This window comes from Mustela nivalis (genome assembly GCF_964662115.1).
Source record: "Mustela nivalis genome assembly, chromosome: 1".
NCBI lineage: Eukaryota > Metazoa > Chordata > Mammalia > Carnivora > Mustelidae > Mustela > Mustela nivalis.
This window is the reverse complement of record NC_139020.1, coordinates 202,739,508-202,758,691: the sequence shown is the minus strand read 5'-3', so window position 1 is coordinate 202,758,691 and position 19,184 is coordinate 202,739,508. Positions and strand designations below refer to the sequence as shown.

Below are 19,184 nucleotides of genomic sequence, written 5' to 3'. Positions count from 1 at the left end.
CGGGGTGAACTCTTCTCAAGATCCTTAAGAATTACAGCTGCAAATAAGGTCACTCTTGGAGGTTCCAGGGGACATGGCCTGTGTGTGTGTGTGTGTGTGTATGTTTAAAAAGTAACAAAATTTACCATCTTAATCATTTTTAAGCGTCCCGTTTGCGGCATTAAGTATGTTCTCTCTGCTTTCACTGCTGTCCATCCCCAGAACTCTTGGGAATCTGAAACTACACCTATAAAACAGCCCCCCATTCTCCCCTCCCCCAGCCCCAGGCACCTACAATTCGACTTTCTGACCGCTCTGGGCACCCCCCATATGTGGAATTACACGTTATTTGTGCTTCCGTGGCTGGTGTCTTTCACTCAGCCTAATGTCTTCCGGGTTGGAGGCTAGGTCAGAACCTCCTTCCTCCTTCCTCCTTCCACAGCAGAAGAACATTCCACCGTGCACATATGCCATGTAGTTTCCCGTCCATCCACCAGCCGCCGCTTGGGCGGCTCCCACACTTTGTTCACTGTGACAGAGCTACTACAGACTCAATTCTTTTGGGGATATTCCTAGAAGTAGAAAGGGTGATTCATATGGTGATTCTATGTTTAAATTTTGAGGCCCTCTGTACTGTTTTGCACAGCAGCTATACCATTTTCTGTTCCTGCCACTGGTGCCCAAGGCTTCTTCACCACCTCACCAATGTGTGTTTTGTTTTGTTTTGAAAGTAGCCTGGGGACATATCCTTTTGGTATACACTGTTCAGCTCACTACACACTTAACTGAGCCCTCCCTGCACACAGGGGAGTGGCAGCCTCTGTGTCCCGCTGTGCTGCGGGCCTTGTTAGAGCCTTGAATGTTGAATGGGCCGAGACTCCTCAGTCTGTGATGTATCAGGGCTGCAGCATTTTCCCAGAGCTTGACTGTGCATATAGACCACCCATCAGCCTTGTGGGGGAGGCTGGTGGGTGCATGGGAGCCCTCAGCCATGAGGAGCTTTGTCAGGTTTGGCGGCTGGGCCCATCCCACAGAGGCACCTGATCAGGCCGTGGGGGTTGAAACCCTGAAGCCAAAACCACAGAAAGTGAAGTTTCCTTCAACATCTTGTCTGGGTTGGTCACTCAGATGTGTGAGTGAGGAAGTGGGATGGGGCCCGGGGCGAAAACATGAAGAAAAGCAGAGAAAGCAGCCCAGCCGTGGGCTTGGGCAACAGCAGGTGGCCGTGCCCCCAGTGTTTCAGGCAGTAGCCAGGATGGGGGGGGTGCCAAGAAGCAGAGGGATGTGATGAGAGGCGTGGGGTCCCCACATGGAGGTCCTTTGGGGCGCGTCACCTCTCCACTCCTCTCCCTGTAGCCGCAGCTCACTCACCTTCCCACCTTGTGTTCTACTGGAACCTGCCAAACACATTCCCACCTCAGGGCCTTTGTCTGTGCTCTGCCCACTACCCAGTATTCTTTTCTCCAGCTTTGTGTACAGTGTGGGCGCTCACTTGCTTGAGGTCACCGTGCAACATCTCCCCGATCCTTCTCCACCACTAGTACTTTCTACCTCTTCCAGCTCCATCTTTCATCCTTACTTTGTCGTTATCTGACACTTTTGTTGGTATGCCAACTGACGGTTCATGGGGGCTGGAGCCATGGTCTGTGTTGCCCATTTCTGCATCCCTGGCACACGGTTCAAGGATGACACTCGGGCTGGCAAGGAGTGATGTTTGTTGAGAGGAGAAATGAATCCTGGGCATGGGTGAGGATTACAGTGTTTCTGGTGGTTTAAGCAAAATGGAGGGTTAGCTCGCTCTCTGGAGGGAGGCCACCCAGGGTTGGAGCGATGTCATGTACTCTTCAGGGACCCCTTGCTCCTAAATCATAATTGTGCTGCTGTCACTATGTGGGGTTCACCTCGTGGTCCAAGGTGGACTGCATATGCTCCAGCCATCACATCTACCTTCCAGCCACTGGAACTCAACACTCCCCTCATTTGAAAGCCTGTGAGATTCCTATTTGATCCTATTTTCAGCCTGGAGCACAGATTCTGCTCCTTCCCACCCTCCCTTCACCAGGGCTGCTCTCTGCCAGGTGCTGGAAAAACAGGCGAAGGGGTAGGGAGGTCCAACTAGCCTGAGCCAGTCCGGTGCTGTGTGCATTGATGGAGGACAGGCTGACAAGACAGGAACGCAAGGGACACATTGCACCAGTTCACGGTACACCAACAGCCGCCCACCCTCTTCCCTGGCCCCAGCACAGTTCCCAGGAACTGGGGGTGTCTGTTCAGCTCTGCCTCCCCAGTCTGGGGTTGCTGGGGACTGTTGGATCAGTGCTGAGTCCTCTCAGAACCCAGCATCACCCACTGGGGGGAGTCCTTGTCTCTGTCCCTTGTCCCTTGTCCCCTTGTCCCTGTCCCTGCCCACCCTCCTTCCCTGCCTCACACACCTGACAACTGCTGTTTGTCCTTCTTGGTGTGGGCCCTGCATCCCTCCTCCAATGCTAGGATTCTAGGCTTCCATACCCCCAACCCACCCCTGGGGCTGCCCCAGCAGCCCCTGCAGAAACCAGCAGTTCTGAAGGCCTAGGCCCCAGGGGAACCAGGAGGACGCAGGTGCAGGGTGGGGCGGGGCAGGGGTAGAGCGGGGATTCCCTCCCACCCCCGACACATTTCACACAGTGGCCATGCTCTGGCTTCCCAGGGAGTTGGTCTCAGCGGCATCTAAGCCCCTCACTGGTTGCCCTGCTCCCGGGGTACCCCTGAACCCAGAAACCTGGGGGTTGTGGGAGGGGAGGGAGTGTCTGCTTTGCTCCTGAGGGAGACCCTAGAAACGGCAGCAGGATGGGTGGGCGGCCCTCGAGCCCCCTGGACAAGCGGCAGCAGCAGCACTTGAGGGGTGAGCCGGCATGGGGTACGGTGGGAGTGGGGGTGGTGGTGGTCAGGGCTAAGGTTGTCAAACACACAGTAGGATGCCCTACTAATGTAAATTGCAGATACGGGATGAATATTTTTGTTTTGTATAAGTATGTCCCAAACTTTGCACGGGAGCATACTTATGCTAAAGAATGATACCTAATTTATCCGGAATTCAAATTTAATTGATGACCTATATATTTTTTAAAGATTTTCTTTATTTGACAGAGATCACAAGTAGGCAGAGAGGCAGGCAGGGCTGGGGGAAGCAGGGTCCACGCCGAGCAAGGAGCCCGATGTGGGGCTTGATCCCAGGACCCTGAGATCATGACCCGAGCTGAAGGCAGAGGCTTAACCCACTGAGCCACCCAGGCACCCCAATGACCTATATTTTTATTTGGTAAATCTGGTAACCCTATTCAGGGCATGGGCTCAGGATGAGGACGAGGGAGCAGGTGAGAGGTGGCTCAGCCAGATCTTCTGGGATGGTTTTACTAGATGGACAGGGACCTGCAGGGGGAACAGGCTCAGATTCCACTTCAAGACTAAGAGTGGCTGGTGCCCTCACATGCTTGAGCACCTCCAGTGTGCTGGGTAGTGAGGACACAGTGGGGTTAAGAACGGTTCCCAGCTCCTGGGTTTGTGACCTAGACCAGGAAAGAAGATCAAGTTACAATTACAAAAATAGCAGTTGACTGATAAGCATTGTGGGAAAGCCCATAGGTTCTCCAAGTCGGGGGCAAGAAAAGGGGTGGGTAACTGCCCACTGAGGAGCTGAGGAGCTGAGGGTCAAGCCAGGGCTGGAGGGTTGTGATGGAGTTCATTGGTAGGAGATGTGGGAAGAGCATCCCAGGTAGGGGGAACAGCATGTTCACAGGCATGTGGTGTGTCTTGCAAGGACTCAGACCATGTAAGTTCACACTTTAGCCCTGCCCTCACTCACTGTGTGACCTTGGGTGAACGACTTCGTCTCTCTAGGTCTCATTCTCTTATTTGTAAAGCAGGGATAGCAACAATGTCTATCTCATGGAACCATTGTAAGGATTCAGTAAGTTACTCTTTGCTATGTTGGTTGTTTTTGTTTTTTGTTTGTTTTTTTCTATAGTGGCTTAAACAAGATAAAGATTTACTTCTCCCGCCTATAGAAAAGTACAGTGGCAGGCAGCCTCATATAAGTTAGACTCCTGAACTCCTTCTACTTCATGGTTCTACCACTCATGGCTTCTGTGCCTAAGGCCATCTCATAGCACATAATAACTGCTGAAGCTCCAGCCATTAGGTCCACATTCCAGGCAGCAGATATGGATTTGTTTTACATACAGTCAAGTGCATACATCTTAGGGGAAGAGCTTGAAGGACTTTAACACTTGTGCGATCACTTTCTAGATCAAGATGCAGAAAGTTCCCTGGTGCTGGGGTGAGGCTTAAAATATTCAGAAACTCTCTCCAGGGAAAGGGCCAGAGGAAACTGGGGTGGAATGGATCTGTTCATTATCTTGATGGTGGTGATGGTTTCTAGGGTGTGTAAAGGTGTCAAATTTCATCAGATCGGATGCTTTATGTAATTAAAGTTTATTGTGCATCAGTTATAAATTAAGCCTGAGTCACTCATTTCCCCCGCCTCTGACCCCCACGTGGCTACAAGCAGTCTATGGATGGTGAGTGGAATCTGGAGCACATCTTGTTGGGCAGCTTTGGGGCAAGGACAGGAGCTCACCAGTGGCCTCTCTGCCTATTCTGCCCTCCCCAGGCAGGTCTTCAGGGTTCTGAGTCTATCACCTTACCATGCCCTTGTCGCTGCAGGCCAGGTGGACACCCTGCTGAGGAACTTCCTGCCCTGCTACCGGGAGCAGCTGGCAGCCTCTGTCCTGCAACAGATCTCCCGTGAGCTGGGGCCCAGGGAGCCAGCCGGATGTCAGCTGATGCGCAGTAAAGTGGGTGCCACAAAGGGAGGGGTTGCTAAGGGAGGGAGACGGGAGTTGGGGGGACTTTGGTTCAGTTGCGGGGCCCTCCTGCCTTCCACCTTTACCCTATAGGAGGCACCAAGACCTAGGGAGATTGTTAAAAATTCATTCTTTGAACAAACATTCACTGGGCACCTACAGCAGACCATGCCCTGGGCTGGATATATGGGCCGGGAGCGCACAGCATTGGTGGAGGAAGGATCCTGCTTTGCAGTGCCCCCCCCCCCACCGCCTCCAGGCTCACAGTCTGACTGGGGGAGAAGTGAGCAAACAAGTTAGCATGTCATGGTACTGGAGGACTTCTGATATGTGCTCTGAAGACAAGATGAAAGGCAGTGTCGAGGGGCGGGGAGCTGGGGTGCAGGGCGGGCTTCTCTGAGCTGAGATGTAAAAGATGAGAAGGAACCAGATCTGGAAGCCAGAGTGGGAAGGAAATTCAAGGCAGGCGGCACAGTCCATGCAAAAGCTCTCAAGGTAGAAAAGGCTTGCCTTGTCGATGGGGCGTGAAGCCTGCCCGTTGGACCCTCAAGCCTTTGCACACATGGTACCCTCTGCCCAGGGCACTCTTCCTGGTGTTCCTCATGCTCCAGCCACGCTTATTCCAAGAAGCCTTCCTTGATCACCACAGCCCCTTCCTGGGTTGGGTGCTTCCTCTGGGATCCCCATCCTGATGCTTTTCCAGGGAAGCCTTGGGTCACACATCTGCCTCGTCTGCCCTGTGAGGGCGGGGGCCATATCCCTTGTGCCCACGTGATGACTGTGCATAGGAGGAGGTCAAGAAGAGTTTGCTGATGGAACTTAAGACTGCGGAGGGGCGCCTGGGTGGCTCAGTGGGTTGAGCGTCTGCCTTCAGCTCAGGTCATGATCTCAGGGTCCTAGGATTGAGCCTTGCATCGGGCTCTCTGCTCAGCAAGAAGCCTACTTCTGCCTCTCTCTCTCTCTCTCTGCCTGCCTCTCTGCCTACTTGTGATCTCTCTGTCAAATAAAATAAATCTTAAAAAGAAAAAAAAAAGACTGTGGAGCTGCCCAGTCCAGCTCCAGATGTCTCCTGAGCTAACGAATGGCTCCACATGCCCTGTATCACTGCCCCAGTCCTTGCCAGCCTGTGAAATGAGTCTTTGACCAGAGAAGAAACTGAGGCACAGAGAGGTGAGGTGACCTGCCTGAGGTCACCCTGTCAGGAAGAGGCGAGGCATGATTTGACCCTGGAGTCCATGCTAGTTACTGGGTCCCTGCCCTAATCAAGGGCTCCGAGTTATCCCATCTTTCTCGGATGCCTTTTACCCAGTCGCACCCGACCTGGGCTGGAGGCTCCCCAGCCCTGTGGACACAGAGCCTTCTCTCACCTGGGGCGCTCCCAGTCCTGCTTGGGGCATCACAGGACTCCAGGTGTCGTCCCCACCTGCACCTCTTGCCACCTGTAGGTTCTGGCCACTGGGCCCAGGAAACCATTGACACTGGGTTTCAAACAGTGTAGGGGGATTTCCCCTTGCTTCAGTTTGAACACTTTATAATATACTTATTTTATACATCATTTCTATAACTATTTTTTAAGGATTTTATTTTTTTTTAAGTTTTTAATTTTTTTCTTTGTTTATTTGAGAGAGAGAGGCAGAGATGGCGAGAGAGGGGGAGGGAGAGAGAGAGAAAGAGAACAAGTGGGAAGAAGCAGGCTCCCTGATGAGCAGAGACCCTGATATGGGGCTCGATCCCAGGACCCTGGGATCATGATCTGAGCCAAAGGCAGACGCTTAACAGGCTGAGCCACCCAGGCACCCCTCTATAACAATGTTTTAATGATATTATTATGAAAAATCTCAGACCTCAGAGAAAGTTTGGAGAACCATTCAACAAGCACCTGACTTTCTACCACCCCATCAAAGAATGAAAATATCACAAATACAGTTAATTTATTCATTGAATATTTATTGGGCACCATCTGTGCACTGGGCCTTGCTCTGGGACCCAGTGATGAAACAAAACACATACAATTCAGGTGGCCAGGGAGTGAGCAGAGCAACAAAGATAATAAAACAAAGGGTTTTATTATTAAAACAAAGGATATCCCTCCCTGCCCAAGGGAGGGGTCTGTGGACAGAGGACTTGCTGATCCACAGGAAGGCGGACTACACCTGCTCCGTGACCCAGCAATCCCTCTTGTATTAGTTAGATAATGCCACGTAACAACACATCACACTGTCAGTGGCTGGAAACAACCCACATGTATTATCTTAAAGTTGCTGTGGGTCAGGAATCTAGACACAGCCTCCTGAGTTCTTTTTTTTAGGGTCTCTCACAGGCTGCAATCAAGATGTTGGCCGGTGGGGGGCGCCTGGGTGGCACAGTGGGTCAAGCCTCTGCCTTCAGCTCAGGTCATGATCTCAGGGTCCTAAGGTCAAGCCCCGCATAGGGCTCTCTGCTCAGTGGGGAGCCTGCTTCCCCCACCCCCGCCTGCCTCTCTGCCTACTTGTGATCTCTGTCCCTCTCTCTCTCTCTCTGTCAAATAAATAAATAAAAAAGATATTGGCGAGGGGCTGGGGTCTCATCCGAGGCTCAAGTCAGGGGTGGGCTGCTTCCGAGTGATGAGGGGATGACAAAGTGTCTGCCTCCCAGGGCTGTGGGAGGGAATGAAGTCAGTGTGTATTTGGAAGTGTCCCAAACAAGTGCATGGTATTAGCGTGTGAGGAAGAAGAGCAGTGCGGTCACATCAGTGCCCGAGTCCTGTACTTGGTGGCGCCTGGGATGGGTGGAGGGTGTTTTCTAGGTGATCTGGACATGGGGATACCGATCTGGGCCCCCGACATCCACTGGTCCCTCCTACAGAAGCTTCCCCGAGTCCGTGAGCACCGAGGGCCTCTGACCCAGCTTGGGGGCCATCCGCCTCGGTGGCAGCCGATCTTCTGTGTCCTGCGTGGGGACGGCCGCCTGGAGTGGTTCAGCCACAGGGAGGTAAGCAAGTGGCTCTTGTCCCTTCCATTTGAGCCTCACTATCCCACTCCCCTCAGCAGCTCCCAACGTGGTCCTCTTTCCTTTCTTCAGTCACCTGCTATGAATTGAGGGTCCCTGTGAGATTGGCCTGGGAGGGGTGGCCATCTCTTGCTGGGCCGGGGAGGTAAACTGAGGTCCAGGCCAGGAATAGGGATTTACTCATGGTCATTAGCAGAGCTGAGGTTGAAACTTTGAGAGTCCTTTATGCATCACATCTGCTGGCGAATTCAAGTCACTTATGTCCCTGGGACTCAGTTTCCATCTCTGTGAAATGGGATAATGGTGGTCTAGGCCACATAGGGCTGTGAGGAGTCAATGAGATAATCCTCATACAATATTTGGGACTAGCTTAGCACACAGTGGGTGCTGGTGCTTGACTACGGGGAGGGAGGGAGGGGGGGTGGAGGACTTCCCTAGTGAACCCTCGCCTTCTCCTGATCCCACAGTTGGGACATGGAAGGCACAGTCTAGACCTGTCCCAAGCTGGTTCTCTCGATGCCTTTCATAGGAATATGAAAATGGGGGCCATCCCCTGGGTTCCACGACCTTGACAGGGTATACCGTCCTGACTTCCCAGCGTGAATATCTCCACCTGTTGGACACTCTCTGCCCAGTCTCCTCAGGTAAGTTTCCTGGATCCTCAAGAGCAGATTTCTTTACCTTAGAATTGTTGACAGTTGGGGCCAAATCATTCTTTGTGGGGGCGAGGGGGGGAAGGGCACCCTGTGCATTGCACCATGTTGAACAGCATCCCTGGACTCCACCCACTTGATGCCAGTAGCATTCCACGCCCCCCATGAGAGGTATGACAATCAAAGATATCTCCAGACACTATCAGGTGTACCCTTGGGGCAGCATTGTCTTTGGCTGAATACCCCAGCTCTAGCAAGCAAAATATCCACTCTCATCAGAGAGAGAAGGAGACCTAGAACATTGGATAAGAATCCAAGTAGCAAAGGTAAAACAGTAAAACCTGGTGTCAGTGAGCATGTGGGAAGATGGGCACTGGTGGGTGGGCCAAGGTTGAAGGGCTGGGGTGACCAGGAATTTATACCTTCTGGATTATTCCATCTTACTGTGGTCCCATGTATCACCCTGGAAATCAGAACCAAACACTGAAGATTTAGGACACCCCAAATTAAGTAACCAAAAAGAAATTCACTCATTTTGCCCCCACAACAGTGCCCCCAACAGTCCTTCCAACAGTCCTCTCAATATCTCATTGGTATCACTTTGAAGCCCATTTTTCAGCCAAGAGACCCGAGTTTCAGACAGAGAAACTGCTCCCTAAACATAGAGCGAGCAAAATGACTTGGCCGGGTTTGAATCTGGACCTGGCTGAGACCCCAGGGGCAATCCGGGCTCAAATTGCATGCCAGCTTAGCTCGATTAGCGGTGGTTGCCCAGGCCTCTGGGTTAAGGAGGATACTGAGGCTGGGAAACAATGCTGGGAGGGATTGCTGATGTCCATCGTGGGCCCACCTCCCCCTGGGACTGAGCAAGAATAAGGAGAGTGCAATAATGATGGCATAGCTCATCCTTACCAAGCAACTGCGCAACCGCACGGCTCCTCTCAGCCCGTCATGGGTGTTTTCTTCTAGTGAATGAATGATTGTAGAGTGAGTGCATGAATGAAGACAATCCCCTCTGCCCACTTGCAGGAGAGCATACACAGGAAGAGTCTGACCCCCTCCTGGAAATGCCGGTGAACTTCCCCCTGTTCCTCCAGCACCCCTTCCGCCGGCATCTGTGTTTCTCTGCAGCCACAGGAGAAGCACAGCGAGCCTGGAGGCTAGCCCTCCAGGGTGGCATCCGGCTTCGTGGCACAGGTGGGTCCTGGGAAAGGCCAGGCAGCAGTGGGTCAGGAGCTCTGCTCCTGCTGGCTATGGGGTCACCTCAAAGCTTCTAGTTTCCTTATGAAATGGATTGTGGAGGGAGACAGAAGCGACAACAGGCAGTTAGAAGCAACCAGGGCTACGATGGGGACACAGCCCTGCAGCAGCTCAGCCTGGGAGATCAGGGAGGGCTACACGGAGGAGGGGAGGAAGGGATGTCAAGGCTGGGGTCTGACAAGGGTAAGGGGTCAGCCGGCTGAAGAAGGGAACAGGACCAACACATATGTTGAGCAGGTCGTTGAGTGCACAAATATACCTTTGTGGAGGGGTAGGGGGGGGGTGGCTGTGCAGCCTGGGCTGGTGATGGTCCCGGGGCACCGTGTTCCCTGCAAATGGCACTGCTCAAGCAAAGGTCTGGAGGTGATGAGGCTTGGGCGTTCTGGGACCCGGTGAGCAGGTGGAGGGCTTCCTTCCCGGGCGATGGGGAGCCAGGCGGAGGCGAGAGCAGAGGAGGAGTGGGCTGGCCCTGAGGCGCTGCCCCCTCAGTCCTGCAGCGAAGTCAGGCCCCCGCCGCCCGTGCCTTCCTGGACGCCGTAAGACTCTATCGTCAGCACCAAGGCCATTTTGGCGATGACGACGTGACCCTGGGCTCGGACGCTGAGGTCAGTGCCGAGCAAGGCCGTCCCCGGGAGCCCCTAGGCCCTCCGTGGCGCTCACGGTCCCCTCTCCCGCAGGTGCTGACCGGGGTGCTGATGAGGAAGCTGCTGCCGGCGCTGCGAGCTCAGACCCTGCCCGGCCTGCGGGGGGCCAGGCGCAACCGTGCCTGGGCCTGGACCGAGGTAGGCGCGGGGTCGCGGAGGGGGGGCCGGGACACGCGGGGAGTCGCTGAGGCGGATGGGGGCCCTACCCGGGGGCCCATCTTCCCCCTCCTCTCGTCTGTCCCCGAAACTCTTTCCGCCGTCTCTCTGCGTCTCCGTCTTGGTCTCTCTGTTCTCGCACCCCCGCCCCATCACGGCTCCCTCCTGCGCCTCTGGCCCGTGTGGGGTCCCCTCGGCCGGGCCGGGCAGCTCTTAGACGCAGTGCACGCCGCCGTCCTTGCCGAGGCCTCCGCCGGGCTCCGCGCCTTCCAGCCAGAAAAGGACGAGCTGCTCGCGGTCCTGGAGAAAACCATCCGGCCCGACGTAGACCAGATATTGCGGCAGCGGGAGCGCCTGGCGGGGAGGCTGCGGGGTGAGGCCTGGGGACCGGGACTGGCAGGGAGGGGCCGGGCCGGGAGCCTGAGAGGTGGAAGGGGAACCGGGTGGGTGTGAGGGTGGGTGTAAGGGGTGGGGCCGAGAATTCGGACCCCAAACCCAGCAGGGCAGGGCGGGGTGGGAGGAGGGGTGGGAGAAGGCGTGGGAGAAAGGGTGAGCACAAGGGACTAGGTGTCGGTGGGAGTCTGGGCGTGGCCGAGGCTCCGAGATGCGAGACACGGGTGGGGTCAAGAGGGAGGTCCCGTCGTGGAAAAGCGTTGGGTTAGGGATGGAGCGAGGGACACCCAGTCGGGAGACTGGTGGAGGCGCAGATAGTGGCCAACCTGACTTGGGATATCCCGGTCAGATGGCGGAGGTTCCCACTCGGCTCAGTAACCAAAAGAACCGGCTTGGAATCCGGGCTCTGCCTCTGGGCGTGGGACTTCGCGCTGACTGCTGCCATACGCCAAACCTCAGTTTTCTCCTGTATAAAATGGTATAAAAGGGTGCTCAGAGTCTGAGCTCTTGTCCTCCTCCTCGTGCTGAGCCCGGGCCGCCTCCACGCCCTTTGCGGAGCACCTTGTGAAGGAGACCCAGGCTAGTGTCCTCCACTCCCAGTCGAGGTCCAGCGCCCCCTGGAGTTGTGCCTTCACGGAAAGGTGGACACACAGCTGTCCCTGGTCACGCAGAAGCTGCTGAGCACCATCGGAGCCGTGCTCTCGGCAGTGCAGACCCTCCTAGCTCAGGGCATGGACCGCCTGTCTGGCCATCTGCGTGGGAGCTCCTCCGGCACGCAGCTGCGCAAGGAGGTGACTCCTGTGTGTGTGTGTGTGTGTGTGTGTGTGTGTGTGTGTGTGTGTTCATCCAATGGACAGTGTATTGGCTTTACAGAAGAGTTGCGTGAACTCTTTTTCCTCTTTCTTGAAAACTTCTTTTGAAAACCTTTTCTTAACTTTGTTGTAGGCTGCTTTTTACTTGTTGTAGACCACTATGCTATGGTCATTGGGGCCACAGTTTAAACCATGGTTGGAGAGAGGAGTAAAATGACAAGAGTAGCATTTTACTAACATAAGTCTGGAGCCACCTACCTTCAGATTCCTCCTTTTCCCATTCCTTTGTTGTCAGAGGCCACCCCATCCCCTAAGCCAGTGAATTCTGCTCCATGGAGGTCACCTCAGTTTTTCTGATATTAAATGAAGACCGACTAAGTGCCAGGAAAACTTGAGCTCATTAAGCTTCCATTTCATAATCATCCCCTCCAGGAACTTTCCCTGCTCTTGTCTGCATCCGCAGCTACTTGTGTGATCCTCCTCACAGATGGGTTTACACACCCCTGTAGTTGTTAGTCTATAGTTTACCTCCCCCAACTTCTCTGTGAGCTCCTTGAGGACAAAGACCATATTGGATTACTTCATTTCTGCAGCTGCAGAGCTCCCCAGCACAGAGAGGGCATCAGGTGGTGGGTATAGGTGTGACAAGGGCTGTGCCTATTTCCTCTCAGTCATGCCAGCACTGCACGTTATCCATTTTTTCAGGTTTTACCATTTTATGTCCATCACACCATACCCGTTACTTTTATTATGCATTTTTTGGGTGGCTGAGGTGGGATGTGTTTTCATTCGCGTTTCTCCTACTATGAATTGGCTGTGAGATCCTTGACCTTTCTTTTCCATTTACTGATGGTATTTTTCTCACTTGCCTGTGGAGCCCAGGTTTACTCATTTGGGGAGATGCCATGGGACCCAGAGCTGATGCAGACCTGCTACCGTGAGGCTGAGAGAAGCCAGGGGCGCCTGAGGCAGCTGGTGGTGCCATTTGGCTTCTTTGGAATGCGGAGCCTGATGTTTGGGGCCCAGGATCTTGCCCAGCAGGTGAGTGGGGAGTGGAAGGCTGAAGGAGGTGGGGGCAGCTGCGTCCACTGAACGGGTGCCAAGAATGTGCTGGGGAGATCATGATGACCAACAGACCTGGCCTCCCTCCCTGGGCTCCCATGTGGTGGGCAGAGTTGTGGTGGGAACACATGGGGTGCTGTGGGAGCCCTGGGGAGGTGTGCAATTCATCTCCAGTGTTAGGAGGGCCTTCAGGAGGAGAGAACTTCTGAACTGAGGCAGCAGGGGGGAAAATGGGGGATGGGTTGTGTCCTGGGTAGAGGGAATAGTGTGGATCAGCACCAGGAGGTGAGGGAGTCTATCCGCATTTGGGGAAAATGAAGCCATTTGGAGACATTGGGTTGTATGTTTCAAGTGAGGGCAGAAAGGTAGGAGATATGCCATCAGAGTGGGTGGGCAGATGGGTCAGAACTTGAATATGGGGCTAAGGGGTCTGGCTCTGTCCTGAGGGCAGTGGGGAGCCCCAGCAGGTATGTGAGCAGGGGAGGGGCATGACCAGATTCAAGATTTACGAAGCCCTACCTGCTGTGGGGAAGAGGGGCTGTTGGGGGCAGGATTAGAGGAGGCAAGAAGGAGGCCTGAACTAGAATGGGTGCCGTTAATAGAGAGAAGTGGGGTGCATTTGTAGGCCAAGGGAATGGGACCTGCTAAGGTGGGTGAAGGAGACAAGGATTGAGAAGACCAAGTGCTGCCTGGTACAGTTGTTCATTTTGTACACTGCACAAGAGCACTCAGCTAAAGAGGTGGAACTCCGACCAGCCCTCTGCTCCCCAGACTGAGCACTCTGGCACCATCCTCCAGAGGGAAGGGCATTTTCTGCCAAGATTATACATAGGTTCCCACTGTTTGCATGACTCCCAGGTCCTGAGTGGAGGGAGAGGCTGTTTCTTGAGACAAAAAGTTGGGGGAAAGTGGCTGATCAGGTTAGTCTGGATGCCAAGAAGGGTCAGCCGGGTAGGCACAGGGCCCAAAAGGCCAGAGCGTGGGTTCCCAGGGGGCTTATGAGATGCTCTTTCCACAGCTTATGGCTGACGCCGTGGCCACCTTCCTACAACTGGCAGACCAGTGTCTGACCACAGCCCTGGACTGCACCCAGGCTGCCCAGCAGCTGGAGAAAGTCCGGGGGCGTGTGCTGAAGGTGAGGTCTATTGGGTGGCCATGGCTACTCCCATGGCCTGGGTACTCCGATGGCCCCTGGACCGGCTGCTGTGTGTGTCCGGCAGAAGTTCCAGTCAGACAGTGGCTCAGTGCAGAGGAATTTTACCCGTGGGTGGCTGCTCTCCATCTTCTTGCCCTTTGTGTTGCACCAGCTGGAGGGGAGCTGCACAGTGGTGAGTAAGAGGGCACGCATGCGCACATCCTAGAGGACAGCCAAGGGTCTCTGTCTTTCTGTAAAGTGGGCAGAGTGCTCTCTCCCTTGGAGTCACTGTGATGATAAGAGACTCTTGTTCCCTAAGCCCTATGGTTGGGATGTATGGCTCTTTGGGCTCCCACAATGCTCTCTGCTTCTCCCATGAGAGTGCTCAGCATCTGTCATTTGAAAGCTGGAGAGGGGGGTGGGTGAATGCACCCAGGCATCGCGTATCAGTGGGTGACATGGGCCTTAGGGAAGTGGGGAGGCAAAGAGGGAATGTGTGTCTGTTGGGGGGTTTGCGGGATGGTCAGGGAGGCTCTCACTGAGAATGACACTCGAGAAGCAGTGAACTGAGGGCATGAGCCATGTCCTGGGGAAGCATGGACCAGGCAGAAGGCACAGCAGGTGCAAAGACCCTGAGGTCAGCCAGTGTCTGGTGTGTGGGAGGAATAGTGAGGAGGCGCACATGGCTGGAGCTTGGTGAGTGAGGGCATGGGAAGGGGGTGAGAGAGAAGGTTACAGGGGCCTGGTCCCACAGGGGCATCAGGGAGGGGTCTGCCTCAGTGGCTGACAAGATCCTCTTGCCAGGGAAGATGGGTGGGAGGGCTAGTGGAGATGCCTGCCCTATGCGCAGTAAGATGTGATGTGCTGTTTCATTGATCCCCACAACAACCCGAGGGCATATGGATCAAGGAGTCCATTTTAGAGATGAGGAAATTTAATCCCAAGGCCCCCCCAGCTAAACAGGATCAGAGTGGCCACCCTCCCCTCCAGACTAGCCCCTCAGCCGCCTCTGTTCCAGGAGCTGCTTGAGTTCGAAGGAGACGTCCTTGCCGTGGGTAGCCCAGCCCTGACTGTCAAGGGCATCTATAAAGACATCGTCCAGGGGGTCCTGCTGCAGAGGATCGATGGAGGTAAACCCCATTCCTCTTTGCCTCAAGGAAGCCTCGTGACCCCTGGCTGTGTGTAGCAGCCTCTACCACATTCCCTATCACCTCTTACTTCCTGTCAATACTAGTCCGTTGATGGAGGGTAGGACTGGGACAGATGGGAATGGGCTGAGCGAGTCTTCGAGGGGCACTGATGGCAGTTCCCTAAAGGAGGGGGCATTGGAACAAGGCTCTGAGGAGTGTGTAGGATGTCTTAGGATGGGGGGAAGGAGGCAAAATGGAGAAGTTGGGGGTAGACATTTATATTTATTCATTCAGCAACTCCCTGTTCTTTCTGGGCTGACATTGAAGCCCCCAGAGTTCTTGGATCTTCTGGGCTGGGCAGCGGCTCCAGAACCCTCTCTTCTCCTTCTTGCTTCATCAGTTTGCATATGAGCCAGTGCCTGAGACTGCAGAAACGTGCGCTGGGATGCGCCATGTGAGGCTGAGGGAATGGCGTGGCATCCATGTGGCTGATGCAGAGGGCATGAAGGAGAACGGAAGGAGAGGAGGCTGCTGGGGCAGGTGTGCAGGGCTTGAAATAACAGGCACAGGAGGTTAGGCTTTATTGAGCAGGCAATGGGGAGCCATGGAGGGTGTGTGAGCAGAGGGCAACAGTGACCAGACCGGAAGCCAAGGAGGAGGCTGAGGGCACAGTCCTGGAGGCAAAGGATGGATTCAGGCAGCTCTCCCCTTTCTTGGGAGAAAGCCAAAGATAGTAGGGTTCTGGGAACCAGGAGGTAAAGGTGAGGATGTCTTTGGTCCTTGGGCATCCATGCAAAAAGAACCCCCTAAGTTCCCTTAGAAAAGGGGCTTTTCTTTTTTTCTTTCTTTCTTTTCTTTTTGGAAAGGGGCATTTTCAGTGGAGGAAAAGCTATTCTCTAATGGGGGGTGGGTGGAAATCCAGAAACAGGTAATCTCAGAGAGTTTCTGTCCTAGAGGTTTTACAGGTAGCGGTATTCTATCCTTAATTGACTTGTAATGTCTGCTTGGGATGCTGTGTTGGCAGGTGGGACTGGTGGGGGGCTCAGTGAAGGGGTGGGGATCGGCTAGCCTTGTCTGCTGTGAGCACAGGTATGGAGAGAGGCTTATTTGAACCACTTGTTTTGGATCCTGGTTGAGATGTTTCCTCCCATCCTTTGCCCTCTTGTGACCTCTCTGAGGGAATGCATGGAATCCTCAGGTGGGTGCAAGCGTTTATCTCTCGCTTTAGAATTGAAAAGGGCCCTTGGTGCCAGAGTGTCCTGCACTCCGGATGGCTGCTCGGAGGCCCCATGGGACCAGACAGCAGTAGGTGAGGACATCACAAGCTCTTGGGTCATGCCAGTGAATTGTTGGGGGAGTAGGGGGGCTTGGCATGGGGTGGGAGGGATGGTTGTAAGTGTGGATTCCTGGATGGAACAACATATACCTTATCTCCTGACCCAGCCAGTTGGTCAAGCTCATGGAGTTCTCAACACTGCAAGGGGAAACTGTGGGGATGGGAGCCTTGGGGCCACTGCAAGCAAGGGCTGTACTAGGAGATGGGTATAGGGAGCCAGGCTCAGGGCCAGGGCAGCCTGGCCTCCTGCTGCAGGATCCTACAACGAACTCTTTGTTGGAGCAGTAAATGCATGTAGGGCTGTGGCTGACGCTGCTGGCAGGGCAGGGATCCTCAGCTCCAGTCGTGAGATGGAAATGCATCATGGGGACTTCCCTGAGATGGGGCAGAAAACAACTGGTCCACCTAGAAGCAGACTGGTGGGCAGGACAGCTGTAACCTGGATGTTCAGAACCCAGGGCGGGTGCAGGATTCTAGAACAGCTCACAGCTCAGTCCCCTTGAGTGTTGCTGTTGAACCCACCCAGCTGAGCGCCCCCATACTTTTCACCCACAGAAATTCTGAGATAATGTGTGTTGTTTTTAGCTGCTAACGTTTGGGACCATTTGTTACACAGCAATAGCTAACTGATACACTCATACATTGCTAATCTGGCCTAGTCATAGTGATCATAGTCGATCACTGTAGACAAACTGATGAGTATACACAAGTGTGTGGATAAATGGAGATTAAACTGTTTTAGAAAGACTTCTGAGGTCAGAATATTTGGGGATTCACGAGTGAGAATGAAGGATTGCAAACAGGCCCCTTAATCCATTTGACCAGAATATACCCAGTGATGGCCATTTTACTTCTTCTAACTAGTTGGTCTTCCAACTAGCTGTTAGTGCTACAGGGAATGACGTTGTACATACTTTCCAGGAATGTGCAGGTCTCTGTGGGTAAATCCCCCAGTGTGAAATCTCAGAGTTTCGAGCCTTTGTGTTTGGCATTTTAACAGCAGTATCCAGAGCACTCTCCACCAGGCTGGTCCCACCTGGTACCCCTCCCCCATGTAAAGGTGGCCCATTTCCCCAGCAGCACAGGCTACCAGCTGACTCAGGATTTCTTAGATCTTCTGAGTGAATAATGGTGTCTTGGCATCATTTTTACAAGCATGTCTTGTTGGAGATGAGATTAAGCATCTTTTTGTGTGTTTAAGAACTATTTTAGCTTCTTTTCTGTGAAACTTTGTTCCTCTCCTTGGCCCACGCATCTCCTGGGTGCTTGTCATTTTCTGCTCAGTTTCTTTTACGAGGGCTTCCATGTCCAGAGCATTTACTTTGTGTCAGGCATTTGATATGTTTTTGCCTCCTGATGATACTTTCTATTTTACAGATGAGGAAGCTGAGGCTCAGAGAGGAACTCGCCCTGGGCAGCCAGCCTCTGGCACTGAGGTCCAGCCACTCTGCCCACTGCCTCCTCCCAGAACATTCTGCAGTTGAATCTTAGGCCACCTTGGTCCTTATTCCCATTGAGTAAATGTCTACTAACAGAATTTGGAGTCAAACATATGCACCATTTCAAGGCTTTTATAATCCTCATACCTCCACTTTATTCCTCTCCAGAAAAGCTGGCCTCTTTCTTACACTCCCATCAACAGCATTTTTGCATATTCTCCATATCCTTTCCAAACACTAGACAGTTTCATAAAAGAAAAAAGTCAACTTGAGACACACGCAGACATTTCATTGTTTGAATTTCACTCATGGTGGCACTGAACCTAAAAATATGTTTATTGGCCATTTTTATGTTTCTGCTTTTGTTTTGTTTTGTTTTGTTTTAAGTGAATTGCCTGTTCATGACTTTTCCCTACTTTTCTCTTCAGGAGGTTTTATCTTTTTCTTATTGATCTCTAATAACTCTTTGTATATTAAAGCTATGAATGCTTTGTTATACAGGTTACAGGTACTTTTATTCTCAACCTGCTGGGGGTCTTTTGGGTTTGTTTATTTGCTCCAAATTTTAACTTGGTATCAAGTGTCTCCGCTGAGAGTGAAGCATTTGCTGACTTCCCTTCTGCTTGCCAGGAAGAGTCATCTGTCTCCTTGGGGTTTGGCAGCTTCTCCCTATCACAAGCCTTCCAGCTGCTTCCGGAGCAGATTCCGGAGGGATTTCCCCACGGTGCTTCTCTGGTTCAGCTTTCAGAGGGGAATACGCATGCTGCATGGGAATGGTTTCCTCCCATTCCTCCCTGGAGTTTTTAGCCTCCCCAAAGAGAAAGATTTTCTTCACTTTTCCTGACTTTACCCTCCAACTCAAACTTCTGAGATAGATTCGTGTTTCATAGCCCTTGTACAGCTGGGTGGGATTTTTTTGTTTTTGTTTTAATTTTTAACCCAGAATGTGATGCTAATTCTGCAAAATTGGAACAACAAGAACTTGTCATCCTGCCCTCTTTGAGAAGATCACTATTTGTGGGGCACCTGGGTGGCTCAATGGGTTAAGCCTCTGCCTTCAGCTCAGGTCATGATCTAAGTAAGGGTCCTGGGATCAGCCCCAAATCAGGCTCTCTGCTCAGCAGGGAGCCTGCTTTCCCCACCCCTGCCTGCATCTCTGTCTACTTGTGATCTCTGTCAAATAAATAAATAAAATCTGTAACCAACCAACCAAACAAACAAACAAATCACTATTTGCTTTTGGTTCAAAAACTTTCAGTCTTTTCTCAGTTGATCAGGGTATGGGACGTGTCTTGTCACTCTGTTTTTCTCACTTAATATGACTGATCTTTCCTTGTCAGGCCTATAGAGCGTAAA

At 53.0% G+C, this 19,184-nt stretch overlaps 1 protein-coding gene across 3 annotated transcripts; it reads left to right on the top strand.

Annotated features, from left to right (window-relative positions):
- The first annotated feature begins 129 nt into the window (after positions 1 to 129).
- On the top strand, positions 130 to 19,054 carry NIBAN3 (niban apoptosis regulator 3). 3 transcript variants are annotated; one of them, XM_082709284.1, is made up of 15 exons: positions 561 to 2,860; positions 4,681 to 4,811; positions 7,665 to 7,790; positions 8,338 to 8,452; positions 9,491 to 9,658; positions 10,211 to 10,326; positions 10,399 to 10,503; positions 10,732 to 10,894; positions 11,515 to 11,705; positions 12,609 to 12,767; positions 13,807 to 13,923; positions 14,009 to 14,116; positions 14,942 to 15,053; positions 16,282 to 16,362; positions 17,767 to 19,054. In XM_082709284.1, exons 1-15 carry the CDS (start codon positions 2,806 to 2,808, stop codon positions 17,871 to 17,873), a joined length of 1,854 nt encoding a protein of 617 aa, XP_082565410.1. In that variant the 5' UTR covers positions 561 to 2,805; the 3' UTR covers positions 17,874 to 19,054. The 3 variants fall into 3 exon arrangements, with proteins under 3 accessions (XP_082565408.1, XP_082565409.1, XP_082565410.1); XM_082709282.1 differs by having other exon boundaries at positions 130 to 2,860; positions 10,399 to 10,894; XM_082709283.1 differs by having other exon boundaries at positions 130 to 2,860; positions 10,211 to 10,503.
- Positions 19,055 to 19,184: the final 130 nt, after the last annotated feature.